The sequence below is a fragment of the Homalodisca vitripennis genome, chromosome X (assembly GCF_021130785.1).
Source record: "Homalodisca vitripennis isolate AUS2020 chromosome X, UT_GWSS_2.1, whole genome shotgun sequence".
In the NCBI taxonomy this organism is placed as follows: domain Eukaryota; kingdom Metazoa; phylum Arthropoda; class Insecta; order Hemiptera; family Cicadellidae; genus Homalodisca; species Homalodisca vitripennis.
In genome coordinates, this window is record NC_060215.1 from 151,567,659 (window position 1) to 151,587,825 (window position 20,167).

A 20,167-nucleotide genomic window follows, 5' to 3' on the forward strand; every position below is an offset into this window, starting at 1 on the left:
GGTAATTTAAACAACCCGAGAAACTGTTGGGTGGTTAGTCGGAAACCAATTGAAATCTTATCCACACCGTTACCTGTTAATACGAAACTTGGCAGTATACCACATGAAGAAAACAAAAACTCAAACAACCCTCAGATCCCTGGAGAAAAAAACCCCAACAAAATATTTACTGGGAATTGAACATGATTAGTCTCTTTACCTGTTTTCTTCTTCCACAGCCTCGGGGTTCCTTTCTGAAGGAATAGGAGGAGCTGTTGAGTCCAAGCTGGGAGCTGATTGCACAGATTCGGAGTCTGATTCGAATGAGTACTCAGATTCAGGTTGGGGACGAGGACTCAGAATGAGTGGCAGGTGGCGTCACAGTCGTCTCACTCGGGTAACTTGAACCTCCGTTCCTTTCAGTACAAACAAAATATCAGTAGGCATTATGTTAAATTATATCAAAGTTTTAAGAGAATAAATAATTTCCAGGTTTTACATAACATAACATTTATCTATCAACTTAGTTATTATCTCGTACTTGTCAGTTGTTTAACATTTTTTTCAATCTTTCTATGGCTTGTCATTGATTTATAAGTCGTCTTTATTACAAAATAAACATTCACAAATGGATACATGCGTTGTCAATATAACTAGAAATCAGCCTATAAATAAAACAATTTTCAAGATGATAAATAAATAGATATATAAATTATATACAGAGCTGTCACATACTTATATAAATATATACAAACCTTAAAATGGATTCCAATCCTATTTCGGCCCATGCAATGATGGAGCATAACAAACAATTCAATGAATGCTTTTCTTTAAAAAGTGTTATACAAAATTCAGAACCCCATAAACTTAAAATTAATTATTTATAAATTGCTCCTCAGAGGGTGCTACAAACTAAATATATCTATTTGTAGAAATAAATTATCCTTTACAGTTTTAATTTGTTTTATTTTATAAAATTGCACATTTAACTACAAACTGAATTTATAACTTTCACTTTCAAATGGAAAATAAATTAAATCAAGCTTTTTATGAATTGGCATACTGGTTTAAGGTTAACGGATTGAAATTAAATCAAGAGAAAACTCAACTACTAAATTTTCGAACGGCACAATTAAAAGAGGGCTATAATAAGGATGTGATTTTCCACGGCCAGCAAATAAAATTATGTGATAGCGTAACATTTTTAGGTATTGATCTGGATATAAACTTTTCTTGGAAAAAATGTATTGAAAATATTATTAGGAAATTGAACTCGGCATGTTATCAAATGCTAGTGTTATGAAATTCAATTAATTTGGAAACTAGAATAATAATTTACTACTCTTTCTTTTTTTCAACAATTCAATATGGTGTTGAATTTTGGGGATCATCTTCTGAATTTGATGATAAAGTTTTTAAGATCCAAAAAAATTATGAGATTAATGACCTTTTCATCATTTAGAACTTCTTGCAAACCTCTGTTTAAACTGTTTAAAGAATTAAAAATCTTATCACTTCCAAATTTATACATTCTGAAAACCCTACTAACAGTACAATCAAATTTTGAAAGCTTATCAAGTGATAACTTTGATCATAATTACAATACAAGATTTAAAGCTAATTTTCAATATCCCATACATCGACTGCGTCTGGTAGAAAAAACTCCAATATACACGGCAAAAAAACTATACAGTAAGTTACCTCAAAAATATAAACATTTAATCAATTCAAAAACATTTAAAAGCAAACTAACAGATTTTTGTTGGAAAAAAAACTATTATAGTGTTGATGAGTATTTGATGGATCCTGAATTTTAAAATTGTGTTTTAACATAGATTACATTAAATTTGTTACGCTGTCTTGACCTCTTATATATATGTTTATGTTTATATGTATATGTGAATGGTGATGTGCATATATATGAATGTATATGTGTATGTATTAACTTATGACAATGTTACCTGTTTCTATAGCAATGCTATGTATAAACGTTGATGTAACAATAAAGACTGATTCTGATTTTAACTTTATATTCCTTGTATTATGCAAAATGATTTACTCATTTCACCAAGTACAAAATTAGTTTATTACATCATATGATGTTTCTTTTGTCTATTATTTTATGTTAATATGTTTAACTAAATTGTTTACACAAAATACAGATAATTTTTATGTTCCATTTGTGCAAAATGCCATAATATTAAAAGTCTCAAAATTTATAATTTAAAAATTGTCTCCTGGTCAGGTCAAGATGAAATTTCTAAGTTTAAAAATGTAAAGTTAAAAGTTTAATATGCTGGATGAAAGATCTAAATTGTTATAAATAAAAAAAAAGAAAATAGTCTCTGTTCATGTCATGATAAGTTATGATGTGAGTGTCAAATATTCTTTAATATTATAAGAACAGCGAGCACAGAGAAAGTCTAGTTTCTTTTTTCAACTTTTTAAGAGATTGTTCATTTTTAATTCTGGCTGGAAATTGGTTATAGATGGTGATACTTTTACATGTTTTAAAGGTACAAGTCTAAGTTTAAAAATAGATTTATTGTGACATTATCTTGTACATCTTCTGTACACAAAATGTGTTTGCATGCACCTTCAAAGAAATGAAAATAAATTAAAACTTAATTGATTTTTAAATGGTAGAAGATATTTTCTCTCACAACACTCTTATACAAGAAGTGAGTTAACAGCAATATTTTTAACTGTTATACATGAGATCCAAGCTTCAGCAATTTAAAAAAGTCCTTTACACCATTATAGCTTGTAAAAAAATGGCATTGTATACTAAGCTAAAATGTTCTTATTTACATAATTTACACAGTTAAAGACCCTGGATAACTTACAGAGAGCACCAACAACAAACAGAAACAATTTTGTTTGAGCTGTCGAAACTTTTTCTAGAAATTAAAAGATTGCATCAGATGTGATTTTCCTTTCCGCCAATAGACAATTGAAAAGGGAACCAAAAGAAGTTTTCTTCAAGATACCAATGAATTCTGGCTGCGTAGAATACCTATGCCTTTGGCGAAGGTGTGATTTAATAAAATTTTACTGATGTTTGGATATAGGCTGGCAAAACAAGTTCAGTAGTTAATAGATGAGTAGTTAAAAACAGGACAAGGTCACATCTGTATAGTTATTAAGAATAAAAGTTGTTTTTCTGCATGCTGGCACCCATTGTATAAGATTTAGCTTCACTTCTGGAGCGGACTCAATGTCAATGTGTTTAATGCTGTTGTAGAGTCTGAGATCATTTAGTATGATTTTGTGTTTGGAGGGCAGGGCATTTCTATTTATGTAAATATTGCCTGCACTAGCAGAGTATTTCCCTCTGTCATCTGTTCTCAACTGAACAGGGCGTGCAGCATCAAACCCAAATTGGTGAGGGGTATCGATTTCTGTCTTTGTGAGGAGGTCTCGGAGTTTTAAGATGATTATGGCATACTCTCTCTAAATATTGCTCATTTCCTGCGGATTCTTTGGATGTCCATAATTCATTCTGTTAAGGCATTGTTACTTTAGCATAGTTGTTGGCCTTAGTGGGAGTTATGGTGTTTTTGGGAAAGATCCTCTTGTCGTTCTCTTGGTGCCATTTGAACTTGTGTTTCTGGCAAGGAAGGCTCTTAAAATTTTTCTCTGGTACTTTTCCATTGTGTTGCCAAGGATTTTATCAATAATTTCTTTCAGTTCTTTGTCTGTTATATACATGCAGAGTATGTGTATGTGTATATACATATTTCATTGCAACAGGTCTTGTAAACTGATTTATATAATACTTAACCAACCCAGTTCAAGAAATGGAACTATTCCCATTGCATCAATTATGAAAAACAAGTGAGGAACACCAATCATCAGCAGACACGATTGGGTGGAAGTAAGGCTTGATATGTCTTGGTAGGTCAGATGCAAAGAGCACCAACAAGTTGGGAATCAAGACAGACGTTGTTGTTATATGACTGCCTTAATAACTTTTAGCGAAAGAACTGCACAACTGGTTGGCTACACAGTCCGTTTGTCTGAGGTAGATGATTTATTTTTCTATATTTAAACCTGTCAAAAAAACTAGGTAAAGCAAAAAAATCCTATTAACAGGGGAAAGTTTAGAGTCTTACTAATATTTTAATGCAAATTATGTATGTAGGACAAAAAAACTTAGAGGAAAAATAAAAACCTGAACTATCTAATATTAAAAGCTGCCATCAGAAAAACAAGAACCAGGAAAGCAACAGTTTCAACCGATGGCAAGGATTGAAACCCAAGAGCTTACCTTAGCTTATATACACTGTCAAAGACACATAAATAATTCCTCCCAGAAGAAGAAGGAGTTTACTCACAAAACAATACCTATCAAGAGAAGAAACTGGTGGGAAGTTTATCAAATCCCCAAAAACATCAGGAAACCAAACTGAAACCTTATCCACACAATTTCCTGTTGATACAGAACTTAGCAGTATACCACTTGAAGAAAATGAAAACTCAAACAACCCTCAGACTCCTGTAGAAAAATACTCCCAATAAAATATTTACCTGATACTAAACATGTCTTTCACATAGTCAAGCCCATAATACACTAGTACTCTGAGAGAACTTACTCTTGCTCTGCCAATCCTGGATGAAGCGATGGTGGATAAGAATGAACGGAGAGGTCAAGGGGTGGTAGGAATCCACTGGAAAACATAACACATTATGTTAAATGATAACAAAGTTTCAAGGAAATAATTTCCTTGTTTTAAATAATATAATCAAGTTACTTGTCATATGCTTAGAATGTTTTTAAGATTTCAAAAGCTTGTGAAGAAGTAATAATTTATCTTTATTGAATGATATACGTTCACAAATGAACAGATTCATTGTCAATATTATTCAAGAAATCAGCTTAAAAATTAAACAATTTTCAAGATGATGAATAAATAAATAGATACATTATACAGGGTGGTGCACACGTCAGTTTCCCCATAAATTGGAAATTTAGAATTTATTTTGTTTCCGTGGGCTGGTAACAATGTTAAGTTGGCAGCAACACAGAGTAAGTTCATTGTTGTCTGTTCCAGTGGCTAGTGTAAAGTGATGCTCTTTGCATCTGTTGTTTGTTTGTGTGTGTTTTAAAAATGTTTACAACCCAACTGTGACTTTACTTCCTTCAGTTGTCGTGGAAGCATAATAAAAATACTGCTATAATAATTGAAGAATTTAGTGGTAAATATCCAGGTGTCGTGATACCCACTCGACAGTATATTCGGAAGTTAAATAAGAAATTTGAAAACATGGGAAGCGTTTTAAATGCCCCGAAGTGTGGTCGTCCACGATCAATTTGCAAGGAAGAAAACCTGCAGACAGTTGCTCAAGCTTTTGTAGCCAGTCCTGGTAAATCAACTCGTAAAGCATCTGTTGAACTATAAATATCAAGAAGCATGCAAAGAATGTTAAAGGAACTAAACTTTAAGCCATACTGTCCATCTTTACTCCAAGCACTTCACGAGGATGATTCCAATAGAGGATAGGAATTCTGTGAGACAATTATTATCCGTTCAGAGGCTGATCCAAATTTCTTGCGATCAATTTTGTGGTGTAATGAGGCATGTTTCAAACTAAATGGACACGTTAATCAATATAACTGTGTGTACTGGTCGGATGTAAATCCTCATAACGTAATCCAACCAGAACTCAATGTGCCTGGTGTTGCGGTATGGGGAGGTATTTCGAGTACTGCACTGGTCCTTATTTTCTTCAAGGAAATGTTAACTCAGAAAGTTACTTACGGTTGCTACAAGAAGTAGTAGTTCCCGAGATTAGAAACAATCCTGTTTTCAATACTCATTCGCTCATCTGGCAACAAGATGGTGCCCCAGCACATTTTGGTATCCAAGTTCGAGATTTTTTAAATAAAACATTTAATGAAAGGATTGGTCACCGTGGTACAATCGATTGGCTTGCGCGCTCGCCAGACCTGACCCCGTGTGATTTATCACTGTGGGGTATTATAAAGGGGACGGTGTATGCTTCTAAACTGCGAAATCTTGACAAACTCAGAAACCTAATTAGAAATGCATTTGAACTTGTAGATAATGATAAACCTTTATTGCTAAAAATGTGTGATTCTGTTCTCAGTCGTTGTATGAAGTGTATACAAAATCAAGGTGGACATTTCGAACAACTGCTATAACATTGTATGGTAATATGTAAGTAATTTCACACAATGAATTTGTTTTCTTGCCTAAAAGTGTTTTATTTAAGTAACCTATAACGCCTTTAAATTTCTCTTCTGGGGAAACTGAAATATGCACCACCCTGTATACAGAACTATCACATAATTAAAATATATATATGTATGTTTAATGCCATAATATTAAAAAGTCTACAAAATTTGTAATTTAAAAATTGTCTCCTGTTAAAGGAAAAGATTAAACTTCTAAGTTTAAAAAAGTAAAATTAAAAGTTTATTATGTTGGATGAAAATCTAAAAAGTTATAAAGTTTAAACAAGAAAATAGTCTCAGCCCATGTCATGATAATAGTCTGATGTAAGTGTCATATATTCTTTATTGTTATAAGAACGGTGAACAAAGAGAAACTTAGAGTTTTTTTTTTTTTTAAACTTCTTAAGCAGTTTTTCATTTTTTAATTTTGGCTGAAAAATTGTTAAAGATGGCGATGCAGCTGTAACAAGGAGATTTTCAAAAAAATCTATTATTATTCATTTGTAGTAGAAAAAGTAAACTGAGAATGTTCAAGATTCCTGCTGTAAAATCAGTCAAATCTACAATTCACAAAAATTACACATTGCAAAATAAAAATACATGGGAGTGGTCAAATTTAAAATTTACATCAGCCAGAATTCTGACTACCCTTTTCTGCAGCAGAAATGTCACTACCATGTTCTGTTGACTCACTAGAGTTGCCTCGGAACATCAGACCATCGACATTAGACAATTGAGATAAGAAAAATACACATGTTTTAGAACCTGATGGTCAACTACATGAGGCAAAGTCATAATTGAGTAGAAAGATTTGTCTACTTTAGTGAGTAACGAAGCAATGTGTTGATGCCATGAAAGAGTATCACAGGTAGATTAATCACTCACGTAGAAAAAAACTCACACCAAACTAAACATGTCTTTCAACTGGTTACTTCGTATTGATCAATCTAACAGTGATATTCCAACAACTAACATGCACTCTGAGACTATCATAGTGAAGCATATAATACATCAGCACTCTGATAGAACTTACGAGATTCCCTCAAACAAGCCTCCGTTGGCTGGTATTGGCATAAGTAGTGGCTCAGGTGGATTCACGCCTCTGGTAACATAACACATTATGTTTAAAAAAATCAAAGTGTCCAGAAAATAATTTCCTAATTTTAAATAATATAATCAAATGGCAATACAATGTCATACTTGCCAGTTGATAACATTTTATTTAATCTTTCAAAGGTTTGTGACTAAGTAATAATTTATTTTTATCGCATGATATATAATCACAAATGAACAGATTGATTGTCAATATAACTAGAAATCAGCTTAAAAATAAAATAAATGTCAAGATGATACAAAAATAAAGAGCGACATTATATACAGAACTATCACGTACTTTAATATATATGTATATTGCCATAATATCAAAAATCTATACAAAATTTATAATTTAAAAATTGTCTCCTGGTTTAGGAATGAATCACTAGAGTTGCCTCAGAGCATCAGACCATCGACATTAGACAATTGAGACAAGAAAAATACACTTGTTTTAGAACCTGATGGTCAACTACATGAGGTAAAATCATAATTGAGTAGAAGGATTTGTCTACTTTAGTGAGTAACGAAGCAATGTGTTGATGCCATGAAAGAGCAGCATCGGTAGAGAAATCAATCCAAAAAATGTCTAATAACTTACAGAATTAAAGTGGTATGGAATAAATTATTTGTCTACCGTAGGAGTCTTGCAATGGTTTAGATGAAAACTTATGAACTGAGATTTACAAGGGTTAAATTGTAAGCTGTTTTGTCAAACCAGGAGTTTAATTGTTGAGTACATTGGAATAATATTTGTGAGAGTTATTTTGTTTTTTTCACAACTCACTATGGAAGTATCAGCATACATAAGGATATTGGCCCAGAATAGATCCCTGCGGAACTCCGGAGTTAACCCTTCCATTATTGTCTACAATAACCCTCGTACGTGGAACATGAGGCATTGCTGCTCCAGCTAGACTTGAGGGATTTGGAGTTTGCTACATTTATTTGAAAAACTATTATTTTAAAATTATTTGATGAACACATAAATTGAAGAAGGTCACAAATCCAAAGTTCAACCGAGAACCCTTCCTATACACTACTTGGAGAGTATACACAGATGGATTCCAAAATAAAAGTGATTCATGTGTTGTGTGAGTTTGAGGAACAAACAGAAATAGGCCAAAATACGTTAATAAAATACAAAAAGGAATATCACAAGGTACCAGAAATAATGGACAGTAATATTATAAAAATACAACCCTTATACTAACGTGGAAAAAACTCACTACAAACTAAATATGTCTTTCAACTGGTTACTTTGTATTGATTAATCTAACAGTGATATTCCAACAACTAACATGCACTCTGAGACTATCATAGTGAAGCATATAATACATCAGCACTCTGATAGAACTTACCCGTGTCCCTCCATCAAGCCACTGCTGGATGGTACATCGTGAAGTAGTGGGGCAGGTGGATTCACGCCTCTGGTAACATAACACATTATGTTTTAAAAAATCAAAGTGTCCAGAAAATAATTTCCTAATTTTAAATAATATAATCAAATGGCAATACAATGTCATACTTGCCAGTTGCTTAACATTTTATTTCATCTTTCAAAGGTTTGTGACTAAGTAATAATTTATTTTTATCGCATGATATACAATCACAAATGAACAGATTGATTGTCAATATAACTAGAAATCAGCTTAAAAATGAAATAAATTTCAAGATGATACAAAAATAAATAGCTACATTATATACAGAACTATCACATACTTTAATATGTATATATCGTCGGTGTTATGTAAAAAGGGCGAATTCACCAAAAGTGTGTTTTTCATGTTTTTGCCGATTTGGCTTCCTGGTATTAAGATCTATCGATATGTAAAGACGGCATATCTGTAGAATAGTTCGTTCCCTTGGAAACAGCAAATGACAAAAGGGCGAATATAATATTGGTTGTGTTAAAAAGGCGAATAGTTCTATTCGCCCTTTTTACTTACCGTAAACAGCCAACTGTCACGTCAAAAGGGCGAATAATAAGTGTTAAAGGGGAGTATGAACCAAGTAGTCTTCTTTACACATTATTACAATATTATTAATTAATTACTATTGTATTAATACGATATAATGCCATAACGTTATAATAGTATAATACATTATATATATATATATTAATTAGTTTGTTCTACTCTATTAAATAACACAATTTGTGTTTGTGTTACAAATAAGATTGGCACCACTGAAACTGAAACAGATGTTGCTAATAAAAAAATGTTTCCTGAGCGGACACCTGCAGTCTGAAACTGTACAGTGGTTTAATACTGAAAAGATTTTAATTGTGTTTCAATTATATTTACTTGTGAATTGTAGTGATGCAACTTAAGACTATTTAGGTGAGTACACTTAAAGTTGTGTTAGCTTATCATTAAGTAGAAATGATCAAGTTATTAAAAGAAGCCTAGGTTTGTTAGTTTTTAGGTTAAGACCTATTGTATTTTCCTCTGATCTTATATAATAACTAAAATACAATCACGGGCTATTATTGAAGTATTTCTTGCCAGAATATCTTGCAATCCTTGTGTATTGATCATCAATATATGTCTTGCACTGATACAAGAGTGGTTTGTTTTTATTTCTTGTTGCTTTAACGACGTGTGAAATCTTTCTCGTGAACAAACAGTATTCACATTACTGATGCTCGTATTAGCCAAGGAGGATATTTGCCTTTGAAATGTAATAAATGGTCGCAGCACCCTAATCAGGTTTTTTTTTATTTCAGGCCCAGAATGTTTTACTCACGAGCACAAAAGATTTTGGCGCGGCTTAAAGAACATAATGCAGATAATTTTGTTCAAGGAGTAAACCATGCAATTGAGCAAAATGAACAATTGGCTTTGGAAGTAAACAATCCAGAAATAATACTTGAAGCGGATACAAATATTTTAAATAATGAAAGTACTAAAGAATTTTACAACTTGCAGCCTGTACAGCCCTCGCCATCAACTTCGTTTAATAATATGGAAGAGTTGTCAAACCATCGAACAGATACTAATGAAACAGGCATACTTAACCTCTCTGCATCAACATTAAACTTCATTGATGAATGTTTAAGCAATGATTCATTAACAATAAATGAAATTGATTTGGGCCATTATTTATCATCACCAGGCAATGCTGAGAATTTTGTTGAAAATGACAGCGTTGACAAAAACCTGCATGAAGAGACTCTGATTAGAAAGGGTTTCATGTGCTATCATTGTTCAATAGTTTTTGAAAACAAAAAAGTGTTAAGACAACACATAACCAAACGACATATGGTTTTAGAAGAATCTGAATCAGAAGATGAAATAAACTTGATTCAAAATGATGAAATAGGACTTCAGCATAAGAAACAGAGAAAAATTAACAATGAAAACAAGGCGACTACTATGAAAAAGCGTCAAGAAAGAAAATGTTTAAGGGTTGCAGGAAAATCGTACGTAAGTGTGAAGGGAAGCGTGATAAAAAAGAAAGAAAAACCAATTTTTTCATGCACCAACTGCCCTCTAAAATGTAGTACCAAATTTTCTGAAAACGAAAAGGATGAATTTTTCTTAGCATTTTGGAAAATGGGCGAGGATGACAAGAATCAAGACAGACAACGACAGTATGTAGCAAGCCATGTAGTCGAAGCAGAGCCTGAAAGACGTCGAGTAAATATTATTTCTCGAAAAAAACGCAGCCTCCACTACTACTTAGAAAAGGATACCGAGCGTGTACGTGTTTGTCGCAAATTCTTTTTCTCAGTTTTTTCAATAACTGAAAAGTTTGTAAGAGTCAGTCTAGAAAAAAAGAATGATGTTGGGATTGTGTCAGTAGATGGGAGGGGTAAACAATCATCTGCCAACAAAATTCCTGCATGGATTGAAGAACATGCTCGTAAGCACATCCTCTCATTTCCTACAGTGGAATCACACTACTGTAGGAAATCGAGCAATAAGCTTTACTTATCATCTCAATTGAATATTGAAAAATTGTATACTCTTTATGAGGAAAAATGTAAAGAGGATAACTTAGCAATAACGGTTGAAAATGAAAACTCTAACTCAGAAACTATGAAGTCACTGATAAAGCCTGTGTCAAAATCACAGTACAAAGTTTACTTTTACTCGTATGGTAATCTTAGGTTTCATAAACCTAAAAAAGACCAGTGCAACATCTGCAATCGTTACGAATCATTGTCTGTTGAAGAGAAAGAAACTGAGAAAGACCAACATAATAAACATTTGAAAAACAAAGAGAGAGTTCGTGAAATAAAAAAAGAAAAAATCAATGAGTGTAAAGATAGTAATGGGAGAAAAACTGTTGCTAATTTTGATCTTCAGGCAGTTCTTGAGTGTCCTAAAGGCCAAGTGTCTTCTATTTTTTATAAAAGAAAACTGGCCGTGTATAATTTAACAGTATTTGATCTTACATCCAAAGAAGGAACATGCAACTTGTGGGATGAGATTGAAGGAAACAGAGGCTCAACAGAGATAGGAACCTGTATCTTCAATTATATTAAAGACCACCCAAACATAGAAGAATTCTTTTTCTTAAGTGATAGTTGTGGTGGTCAAAACCTAAACCAGTATTTTTCTACTGCACTTTTGCATGCTGTGCGACTAACAAGTTGTCAAGTTATAGATCATGTGTTTTATGAACCAGGCCATTCACAACAAGAGGGTGATGCGATGCACTCTACCATAGAAAGGGCTTCAAAAAACATACAGGTTAATGTGCCTTCTGAATGGGGTATTATTTGCCAGACTGCAAGAAAGACACCGGAACCTTACAAAGTTGTGTATTTTAATCATGAGGCTTTTATTGACAGGACTGAATTGGCAAGCACAAACAAAGATACCCAAAGATATAAAACTGTATCTGGTAAAGTTGTACAGTGGAGGAAGATAAAATGGTTCAGGTATTTGAAAAGTAAACCAGGTTCAATTTTTTTTAAGTACGAATACAATGATGAGCTTTTTCATGAGATAATAATGAAAAGTGTTGGTAGGCCAAATCTTTTGAAATTAGAAAACCTTCCTAAGGCCTACAAAACCCGTCTACCAATATCGGAGCTAAAATTTAAAGACCTAAGTTTAATGGATCTCTGTAAATCAAGAGTAGTTCCTGTACACCACCACAAGTTTTTTGAAGAACTTCCTAAAGAAGTGAAAACCACCAGCCGGAGGGACAAGAAAAAGAAAAAATAAGTGCTTCCTTAACATTTTCCTTTTAGTCTATGTTGTAAATGTTAAGACACTAAAATATTTTTTGATAATGGTGTAATTGTATGGCTCAATAAATTTGTACTTTTTAAAATCTAATAAAAGGTTTTACTTGTTCTCATTTTAAACCATTTTCACCTTGTATTACTACGTAATATTAATTCCATTCATAGTCTCAATAAAATCTATATTAATTGTATTATATTATAAAAAGGCAAATACCCAACTTGGTTTTATTCAGATTTAAGTATGTAAGAAGGGCGAATAAGCCAACATGATGCTAAAAAATATTTTTTATAAATTTAAAAATGTAGCTTATTTAATTGAAACTTTGCAAATACTAAGAAAAATATATTTTTTATTTGAATTTAATATTACACATGTGTAGAATGCTATTAAATAATTTTTTGGTTGATTCGCCCTTTTTACATAACACCGACGATATATGCATAACATCAAAAATCTACAAAATTTATAATTTAAAAACTGTCTCCTTCTTCAGGAAAGTCACTAAAGTTAACTCAGAACATCATACCATCGACATTAGACAATTGAGATAAGAAAAATACACTTGTTTTAGAACCTGATGGTCAACTACACGAGGTAAAGTCATAATTGAGTAGAAGGATTTGTCTACTTTAGTGAGTAACGAAGCAACGTGTTGATGCCATGAAAGAGCATCATCGGTAGAGAAATCAATCCTAGAAAATTCTAATAACTTACAGAATACAATCATAGTGAAACACATAATATATATCAGAACTTACCCAATTTCCTCCAAAATTGGTTCCTCGAAAGGAGCCTCTTCTGCACCGGGAGCTTCAGATGGAACTTGTTGAGGGGATGGTGTTGGAGGTGACTGGCTGAAAAACATTACACGTTATGTTAAATAACAAAGCTTCATGAAAATTAATAATTTCCTGGCTGTAAATAATATACTCTAATTACTCAATATAATCTCATACTTGTCAATTTGCTTAGCATTTCCTTCAAAGGTTTGTGACTAAGTAATAATTTATTTTTATCGCATGATATACAATCACAAATGAACAGATTGATTGTCAATATAACTAGAAATCAGCTTAAAAATAAAATAAATTTCAAGATGATAAAAAAATAAATAGCTACATTATATACAGAACTATCACATACTTTAATATGTATATATATGCATAATATCAAAAATCTACAAAATTTATAATTTAAAAACTGTCTCCTTGTTCAGGAAAGTCACTAAAGTTAACTCAGAACATCATACCATCGACATTAGACAATTGAGATAAGAAAAATACACTTGTTTTAGAACCTGATGGTCAACTACACGAGGTAAAGTCATAATTGAGTAGAAGGATTTGTCTACTTTAGTGAGTAACGAAGCAACGTGTTGATGCCATGAAAGAGCATCATCGGTAGAGAAATCAATCCTAGAAAATTCTAATAACTTACAGAATACAATCATAGTGAAACACATAATATATCAGAACTCTGATAGAACTTACCCAATTTCCTCCAAAATTGGTTCCTCGAAAGGAGCCTCTTCTGCACCGGGAGCTTCAGATGGAACTTGTTGAGGGGATGGTGTTGGAGGTGACTGGCTGAAAAACATTACACGTTATGTTAAATAACAAAGCTTCATGAAAATTAATAATTTCCTGGCTGTAAATAATATAATCTAATTACTCAATATAATCTCATACTTGTCAATTTGCTTAGCATTTCCTTCAAAGGTTTGTGACTAAGTCATAGGTCATCTTTATTGCACGATATACTGTAGATTTACAAATGAATATGAGCAATATAACTAGAAATCAGCTTAAAATAAAATAAATTTCAATATAATACATAAAAAGTTAAATACATTTTCTCTGTCAAATTACTGAAATATTTTCTTTGTCAGTGTAGGAAATGATCTAGTACTTGTCAGTGGCTTAACAGAATTTTCTTCAATCTTTCTTTCAAAGGCTTGTAACTGTGCGACATGAGACATTACCGCTCCTGCTAGATACTCGAGGGATTTGGAGTTTACCACATTTGTTTATAAAAGGTATTATATTTATAATTATTTAATGTGTACAAATATTAAAGAAAGATAGGACAAGAACCCTTCCTAACTCATAATCTTGTAAATTATAACGAGAGGTGGATTTCAAAATCTGCCACTCGTAGGCTATTGTGATATCGCTCCCCCTCACCCAATTGATGTGCGTAGTATTCCTTCTGTTCAACATACCACCTTTGATAATGTCTATGAAAATATATGTTATCATACTCTTAAATCTGTTGTCATATAAATCATTCAAGTTAGTTGCTAGATAGCAATGATTTACGAAACGGCAAGAAACAACTCAGATAACAGTTAGATAACGGCAAACGAAAGAAACAAAAATGACAATGATACATTTTTTTTTTAATGATCATTGTATCATGCGATGTAGATAATTTCACGTTTGAATTTCAATTAGTCTGTCACAATCATCAATGCTTATATGAATGTACATGTGAAAATATTGGATTTGTTGACTCAGTTAAGTATTTAGGCGTTTTTATTGATAGTAAGTTAAAGTGGAATAAACATGTGGAGTACTTGGAATCAAAACTCAAAAAAATTAATTATGCTTTATATTATATAAGGAACTTTTTAAGGAAGCAGCATTTAAATTCCCTTTACAGATCTTGGTTCGAAAGTACAGCTCGTTATGGCATCATTCATTATGGGGGGACTTACCCTACAGTATTAAAATCAATTGTAATGATACAAAGGTTTGCAATAAGAACTATCCATTTTATTAAAAAATCAAAGTATGTCTTATTTATTTTCGCAGAATGATTTTCTTACAATCGATCAGTTGTATTTGTTGACTGGTTTGTTGCATTCACATAAGTTTTTTGGCAAATATAGCTTGAAACAATTTAATGCTCCTACGCGAACTTCGCAATTCATTACTATTTCAACGCCCAATTTCAGAAAAGAATTTTGTAGAAGACAGTTTTGTTTTGTTGGAAAAGAAAAATTTCAATAAGATTATTGTACACTTTGGTAACGACAATAAATTACTCAAAGGTATGTATGTTGGCTGACAACTAATATTATAAGTCGTAATTAATTTTGTTTCTTATGTTAATAGTATTTCCGCACGAGCTCTGTGAGCTCTTGGAATGTTTAAAAGTATTGCGAACTTTCTTTAAATAAAGCATTTGTCTACTGTCTACAAATTACAGAAAATTAACAAACATGTTTTAATGATTACATTCTAAAAATTACAAAAAATATCCATTATTTAAATATAATTAACAAACTGAGAGAAATTATTATAGAATTCAATTAATTGCAACTCTTAGAAACTGCCTAACAGAACTGGTATATTCCACAATATTTCTGCCTCACAATCCCCTTGTAGATATGCAGTCTATTCTCTTTTAAAATCCAAGATACTGCTGCTAATTTCTCTCTACTGCTATGTTGTTGTTGCCTTTCATGTGATATTCAAAAACCTATATTACATATATTCAAAATTATCATTTAAAATAACTAGTTCAGAGAGAAAAATAGATAAACTGTTATATCTTATTGAGGTAAACCTTAAACAAGGTTTAAATAAATGCACACCATACTTCGGTTCGATGTGGAAGCCTTTCTGTTCAATCAACATCGGATAACAATCTTACCCAGAGAGCGACTCTCATTACTGAAATGTACCAATTTTCATACCAGGGTTTTAAATGGGGAAATTTTCAACCCGGGTGAGTTGAAATGTATCTTGTTTACAAACGTAAAAATACACTCGGAAAAAGTAAAGTAAAGATGTCTTATTTTACCACGCAAAGTTAACAACAAAAACGGAGCAACTGTGATCAGTATTGTAACATTCTCTTCACAAGCGAAATATGTACTGGTGGGCTTAACTCTTATTCTGTTTATTTTCAAATGCTTTTTCAAGCCAACTTATAATTTGAACATATTCCATTGTAATTCAGAAGAAGCGAGCAAATTTACTTTTTACAAGAACAACCTAGTTTATTATTAAATTTAAAGAAAAATGTTCCATTAAAAAGGAATTGATTATCAGCCGTGCTACTTTAGTAGGATATTAAAATGGGAATGTTCCACTCAGTGCACCGTCTGAAGTCTAACGCTGCGATAAAGTTGCCTCCATGAATCTGGAGTCAATATCCATATGAAAAACAGTCGGTGATGAAGAAGCTCAAAACGAACTATCTAAATTGTTTCGACAACAGAGACACCTGGACTACAAACAAATTTAATCAAGATGAAGTGGTGTTCTCATTGTCTCATCAGGTACACAATTGAGACAATCTTAGTGATGATTAGCTGATGATTGATTTCTTTCTAAGGAAATAAATATCATACAGCGAATTCATATAAAAAAGATTGTGTTCTTACAAAATGCTAATTGGATCTCGCCTCTTGTACTACCATAACTAAACAGTGTACATAATAGGAACGAATCCTAGGCTAATAGAGATTATTTAAACCTACTAGGCTATAATACACTAGTAAATATTTATCAAACGTTATTGTTGAATTTGTGTTTAGATAGTCTCTCAATCACTTAAAGGCTTTGTCACTTCAGTCAATATTCTGTTGGTTGTCTAGGTTCAGAAAACTTCCTAGCCTAGGTAAGGTAAGATATACTTTCTAAGCCATGTGCCATTCACAGTACCTTTCTGTGATCAAAAACTAACTAAATGATATTATGGGGGATGAAGAGATTTCATCTGGTAAGTCGCTAAAGTTTCTAGGCGTTCAGATTGACAATAAATTAAGCTTCCACGATCATATTGAGCTCGTTTGTAGGAAACTAAGCTCGGGGATTTTTGTTATTAGAAACCTGTCAAAGTTTGCTGATACCAGAGTGACCTTGGCTGCTTACTATGGGCTTATCTACCCCTTTCTCACATATGCTGTAGTCATTTGGGGATGTGAAAGTGTACGTACAAAATTCGTTTTTAAACTCCAGAAAAGGGCGTTGAGAGCGGTTTTTGGGAAACCGTGTAGAACTTCTTGTAGGTCGCTTTTTAGGGAGGCAAAGGTTCTAACATTCCCATCGATTTATATCTTGTACTGCGTGACATTTGTTCACAAAAACCTCCACCTTTTCAAATCTCAAAATCCCCTACATCGTCACAATCTACGTCACTCCAATATGATTACCATTCCTGCCCATAGAACAAGTTTTTTTGAAAGACATTTATTAACCAGCGGCATTAAACTATATAATGCACTCACAGACTCTATGAAAACAAAAACAAGTCCTTCTTTTGAGAGGGAGGTCAAGCGGCATTTGGTACAGCGGGCTTACTACAGTGTCAGGGACTTTGTCGAGTGCTCTGGTCAGACTAGCTTATATTAAGCTTTATGTTAAGACTAGCCACCTATGTAAGCTTTAGTTTGATTTATTTTAGCATTGACAAAAACTTTAGTGCTGTTTAAATTAATCTGACGTTTTTATATTTAATTTTATTGGGCTTTTCTGAAAATAACTTAATGTAATTAACTATTACATAATATTGTTGACGCTATTTTGCAGTGTTCTACTGTCTGACAATAAAGAATTTCTGATTTCTGATTAAATTGTATTATGATATTGTTTATTTCAATAAATAGAATATATGTATAAAGCCTATCACAAAACATATTGGCAAAATTAGCAACAAACCATGACTATAACCCATGTGGTAAGTAGCTTAACTTATTAACAGTCTATTTATTAACTTCCTATATAAGAAGTGGCGTATGATGATGTCACATGTAACAATGAATTGTTAAATCTAAATGTGTAAATTAGAATATTAATTACCTCATGTTTAACTGTATATTTCAGCAGACGCTCAAGCAGATTTCGATCTGAAATCGAATTCGATCAATAATGGAATCTTGTAGCACTCTTAATTCTAAGCGTGTCTGTTCTTCTATTCTAATAGTATACTTTAGTATTACGTTCCCGGTATAACTGCCAGTGCTGTCTTGATAGCATATTTTGATTAGTCACTATATCTATATTTCGCATATACAGTATTACAGATTAATAATGTTTTACTAGTGTAAGCTGCAAAGTAATTGCAAAATTAAATAAATCTTTATTTTCACAAAAGTTTCACAATATAGCGCAGGTATAAAATAGACTACATTATGAAATATAAGTTACACTACTCTTTTATAAGTAAATAACATTTCCAAACAACCAAACATACAATACAATAAAACTCACAAAACTTATACAATAAAACGGTATTAACTGACTTATCAAACGAAAGCAATTATGTCAGTTTTTAAACTTACTTAAAAGTATAAAATGTAAACATTAACAAACAGTAATACAGTGAGAACAATTAAAAACGTTATTTAAAAGCCACATACATTATAGTGTTTTTTAAAGTAACAGTTCATTTTATCTCTGAATGTATCTGAATACATCATTTCCTTAAAGCTTAAAGGCAATTTATTGAAAAGTTTTCCCCCATGTAGGATGGTGTCTTTTTACCTCTTTCAGTTGATATCTGGAGTATTACAAATTAGTTTGATACCCAATATTATGATCGTGTTTATGGTTTTCATTACAAAGGTTGTCATAATTAGACTGCACTGTTAATAGGGGTTTAAAAATTATTAAGCTCGGTACACTCAACATTTTATATTCATTAAAAATAGACTTACAAGAAGTCTTCCAAGATGAAAATGCCATTATTCTTTAAAACAATTTAAATAAAAAGACTTTTTATCTGTGTACCTATTTAAATCCCCCAGAACTTAATCCCATACTGAAGAATTAAATAGAAAATAAGCATAATATATCATTAAACGTGTTTTTATATCTATATATCTCAAAATAAACATTATAAAGCATGCCGAATTAAATTTTCTTGAAATATTTTCAATGCACTTAGTCCAATTTAAATTCAAATCCTAGTTCTAGACCCACAAATTTAAAGCTTTAAATAATAGAAAATCTGTGATATCCAAATTCTAAATCACCAAAATAATGATTTCTTGATTGAGGACAAGAAATGTTACAAAATTTACTACTTGAGTTTTTCGTTAGTTTAGTTTCAGTCAATTTATTTCAAACAATTCCTTTAATTCAGTTATTACTTCACAGGTTTTAGCCTTCAATTCGCCGCCATTCGTAGATGTAACAACTGCAGTCGCATCATCTGCTTAAAGTATTAGACTGAATTATATTTTTGCGTTTATGTAGAAAAGAAACAAAACAGGTCCCATCATTGAACTTTGTGGAACCCTAACTTTTAGATACTACCACTCTGATTTAAATTTAACATATTTTCTACGGATGACTGTCTTTTGATAACGATTTGGTAGATAATATTTGATCCAAGATAATGAACTCTTAGAACATTCGTAAGCGTTCAACCTTTCAATGAGTATACCATAATTAACCCAGTCCAACGCCTTAGACAGATCACAAAACACACCCACTGCGCTCTGAAAATCATCCAAGGCCGATGACACATCCTCAATAAATTGAGATAAAGCAGTTATATTATTCATCAATCTTCTGAATCCTAATTGTCCAGATGCTAAAATATTATTTTTTTTTCTAAAAATACTGATATTTCATTTAAAACTAATTTTCAAGAATTTTAGCTAATGATGGGAAACTGAAACCGGTCTATAATTATCAGAATTTACTTTTTATACGTTGGTCGAGTTTATGAAGAGCAG

At 32.1% G+C, this 20,167-nt stretch overlaps 2 protein-coding genes across 2 annotated transcripts; one reads left to right on the forward strand and one right to left on the reverse strand.

Annotated features, from left to right (window-relative positions):
- Positions 1–238: 238 nt before the first annotated feature.
- On the forward strand, positions 239–12,555 carry LOC124370028. The gene is made up of 2 exons (XM_046828320.1): positions 239–376; positions 9,999–12,555. Exon 2 carries the CDS (start codon positions 10,006–10,008, stop codon positions 12,448–12,450), a length of 2,445 nt encoding a protein of 814 aa, XP_046684276.1. The 5' UTR covers positions 239–376; positions 9,999–10,005; the 3' UTR covers positions 12,451–12,555.
- Positions 261–18,425, reverse strand: LOC124370029 (splicing factor 3A subunit 2-like). Its single transcript, XM_046828321.1, has 7 exons — positions 18,285–18,425; positions 13,965–14,060; positions 13,233–13,328; positions 8,632–8,700; positions 7,212–7,280; positions 4,575–4,649; positions 261–395 (listed from the first exon to the last, which is right to left on the reverse strand). Exons 1-7 carry the CDS (start codon positions 18,287–18,289, stop codon positions 317–319), a joined length of 489 nt encoding a protein of 162 aa, XP_046684277.1. The 5' UTR covers positions 18,290–18,425; the 3' UTR covers positions 261–316.
- Between the last annotated feature and the right edge of the window lie 1,742 nt (positions 18,426–20,167).

Excerpts from the sequence above, each read along its gene's own strand:
- LOC124370028 (XM_046828320.1), top strand. The coding sequence starts at position 10,006 with ATGTTTTACTCACGAGCACAAAAGATTTTGGCGCGGCTTAAAGAACAT.
- LOC124370029 (XM_046828321.1), bottom strand. Across the intron at positions 8,701-13,232 it reads CCAATTTTGGAGGAAATTGG|AGGCGTGAATCCACCTGCCC; the intron begins GTAAGTTCTGAT and ends TTATGTTACCAG. Across the intron at positions 7,281-8,631 it reads GGCTTGATGGAGGGACACGG|AGGCGTGAATCCACCTGAGC; the intron begins GTAAGTTCTATC and ends TTATGTTACCAG.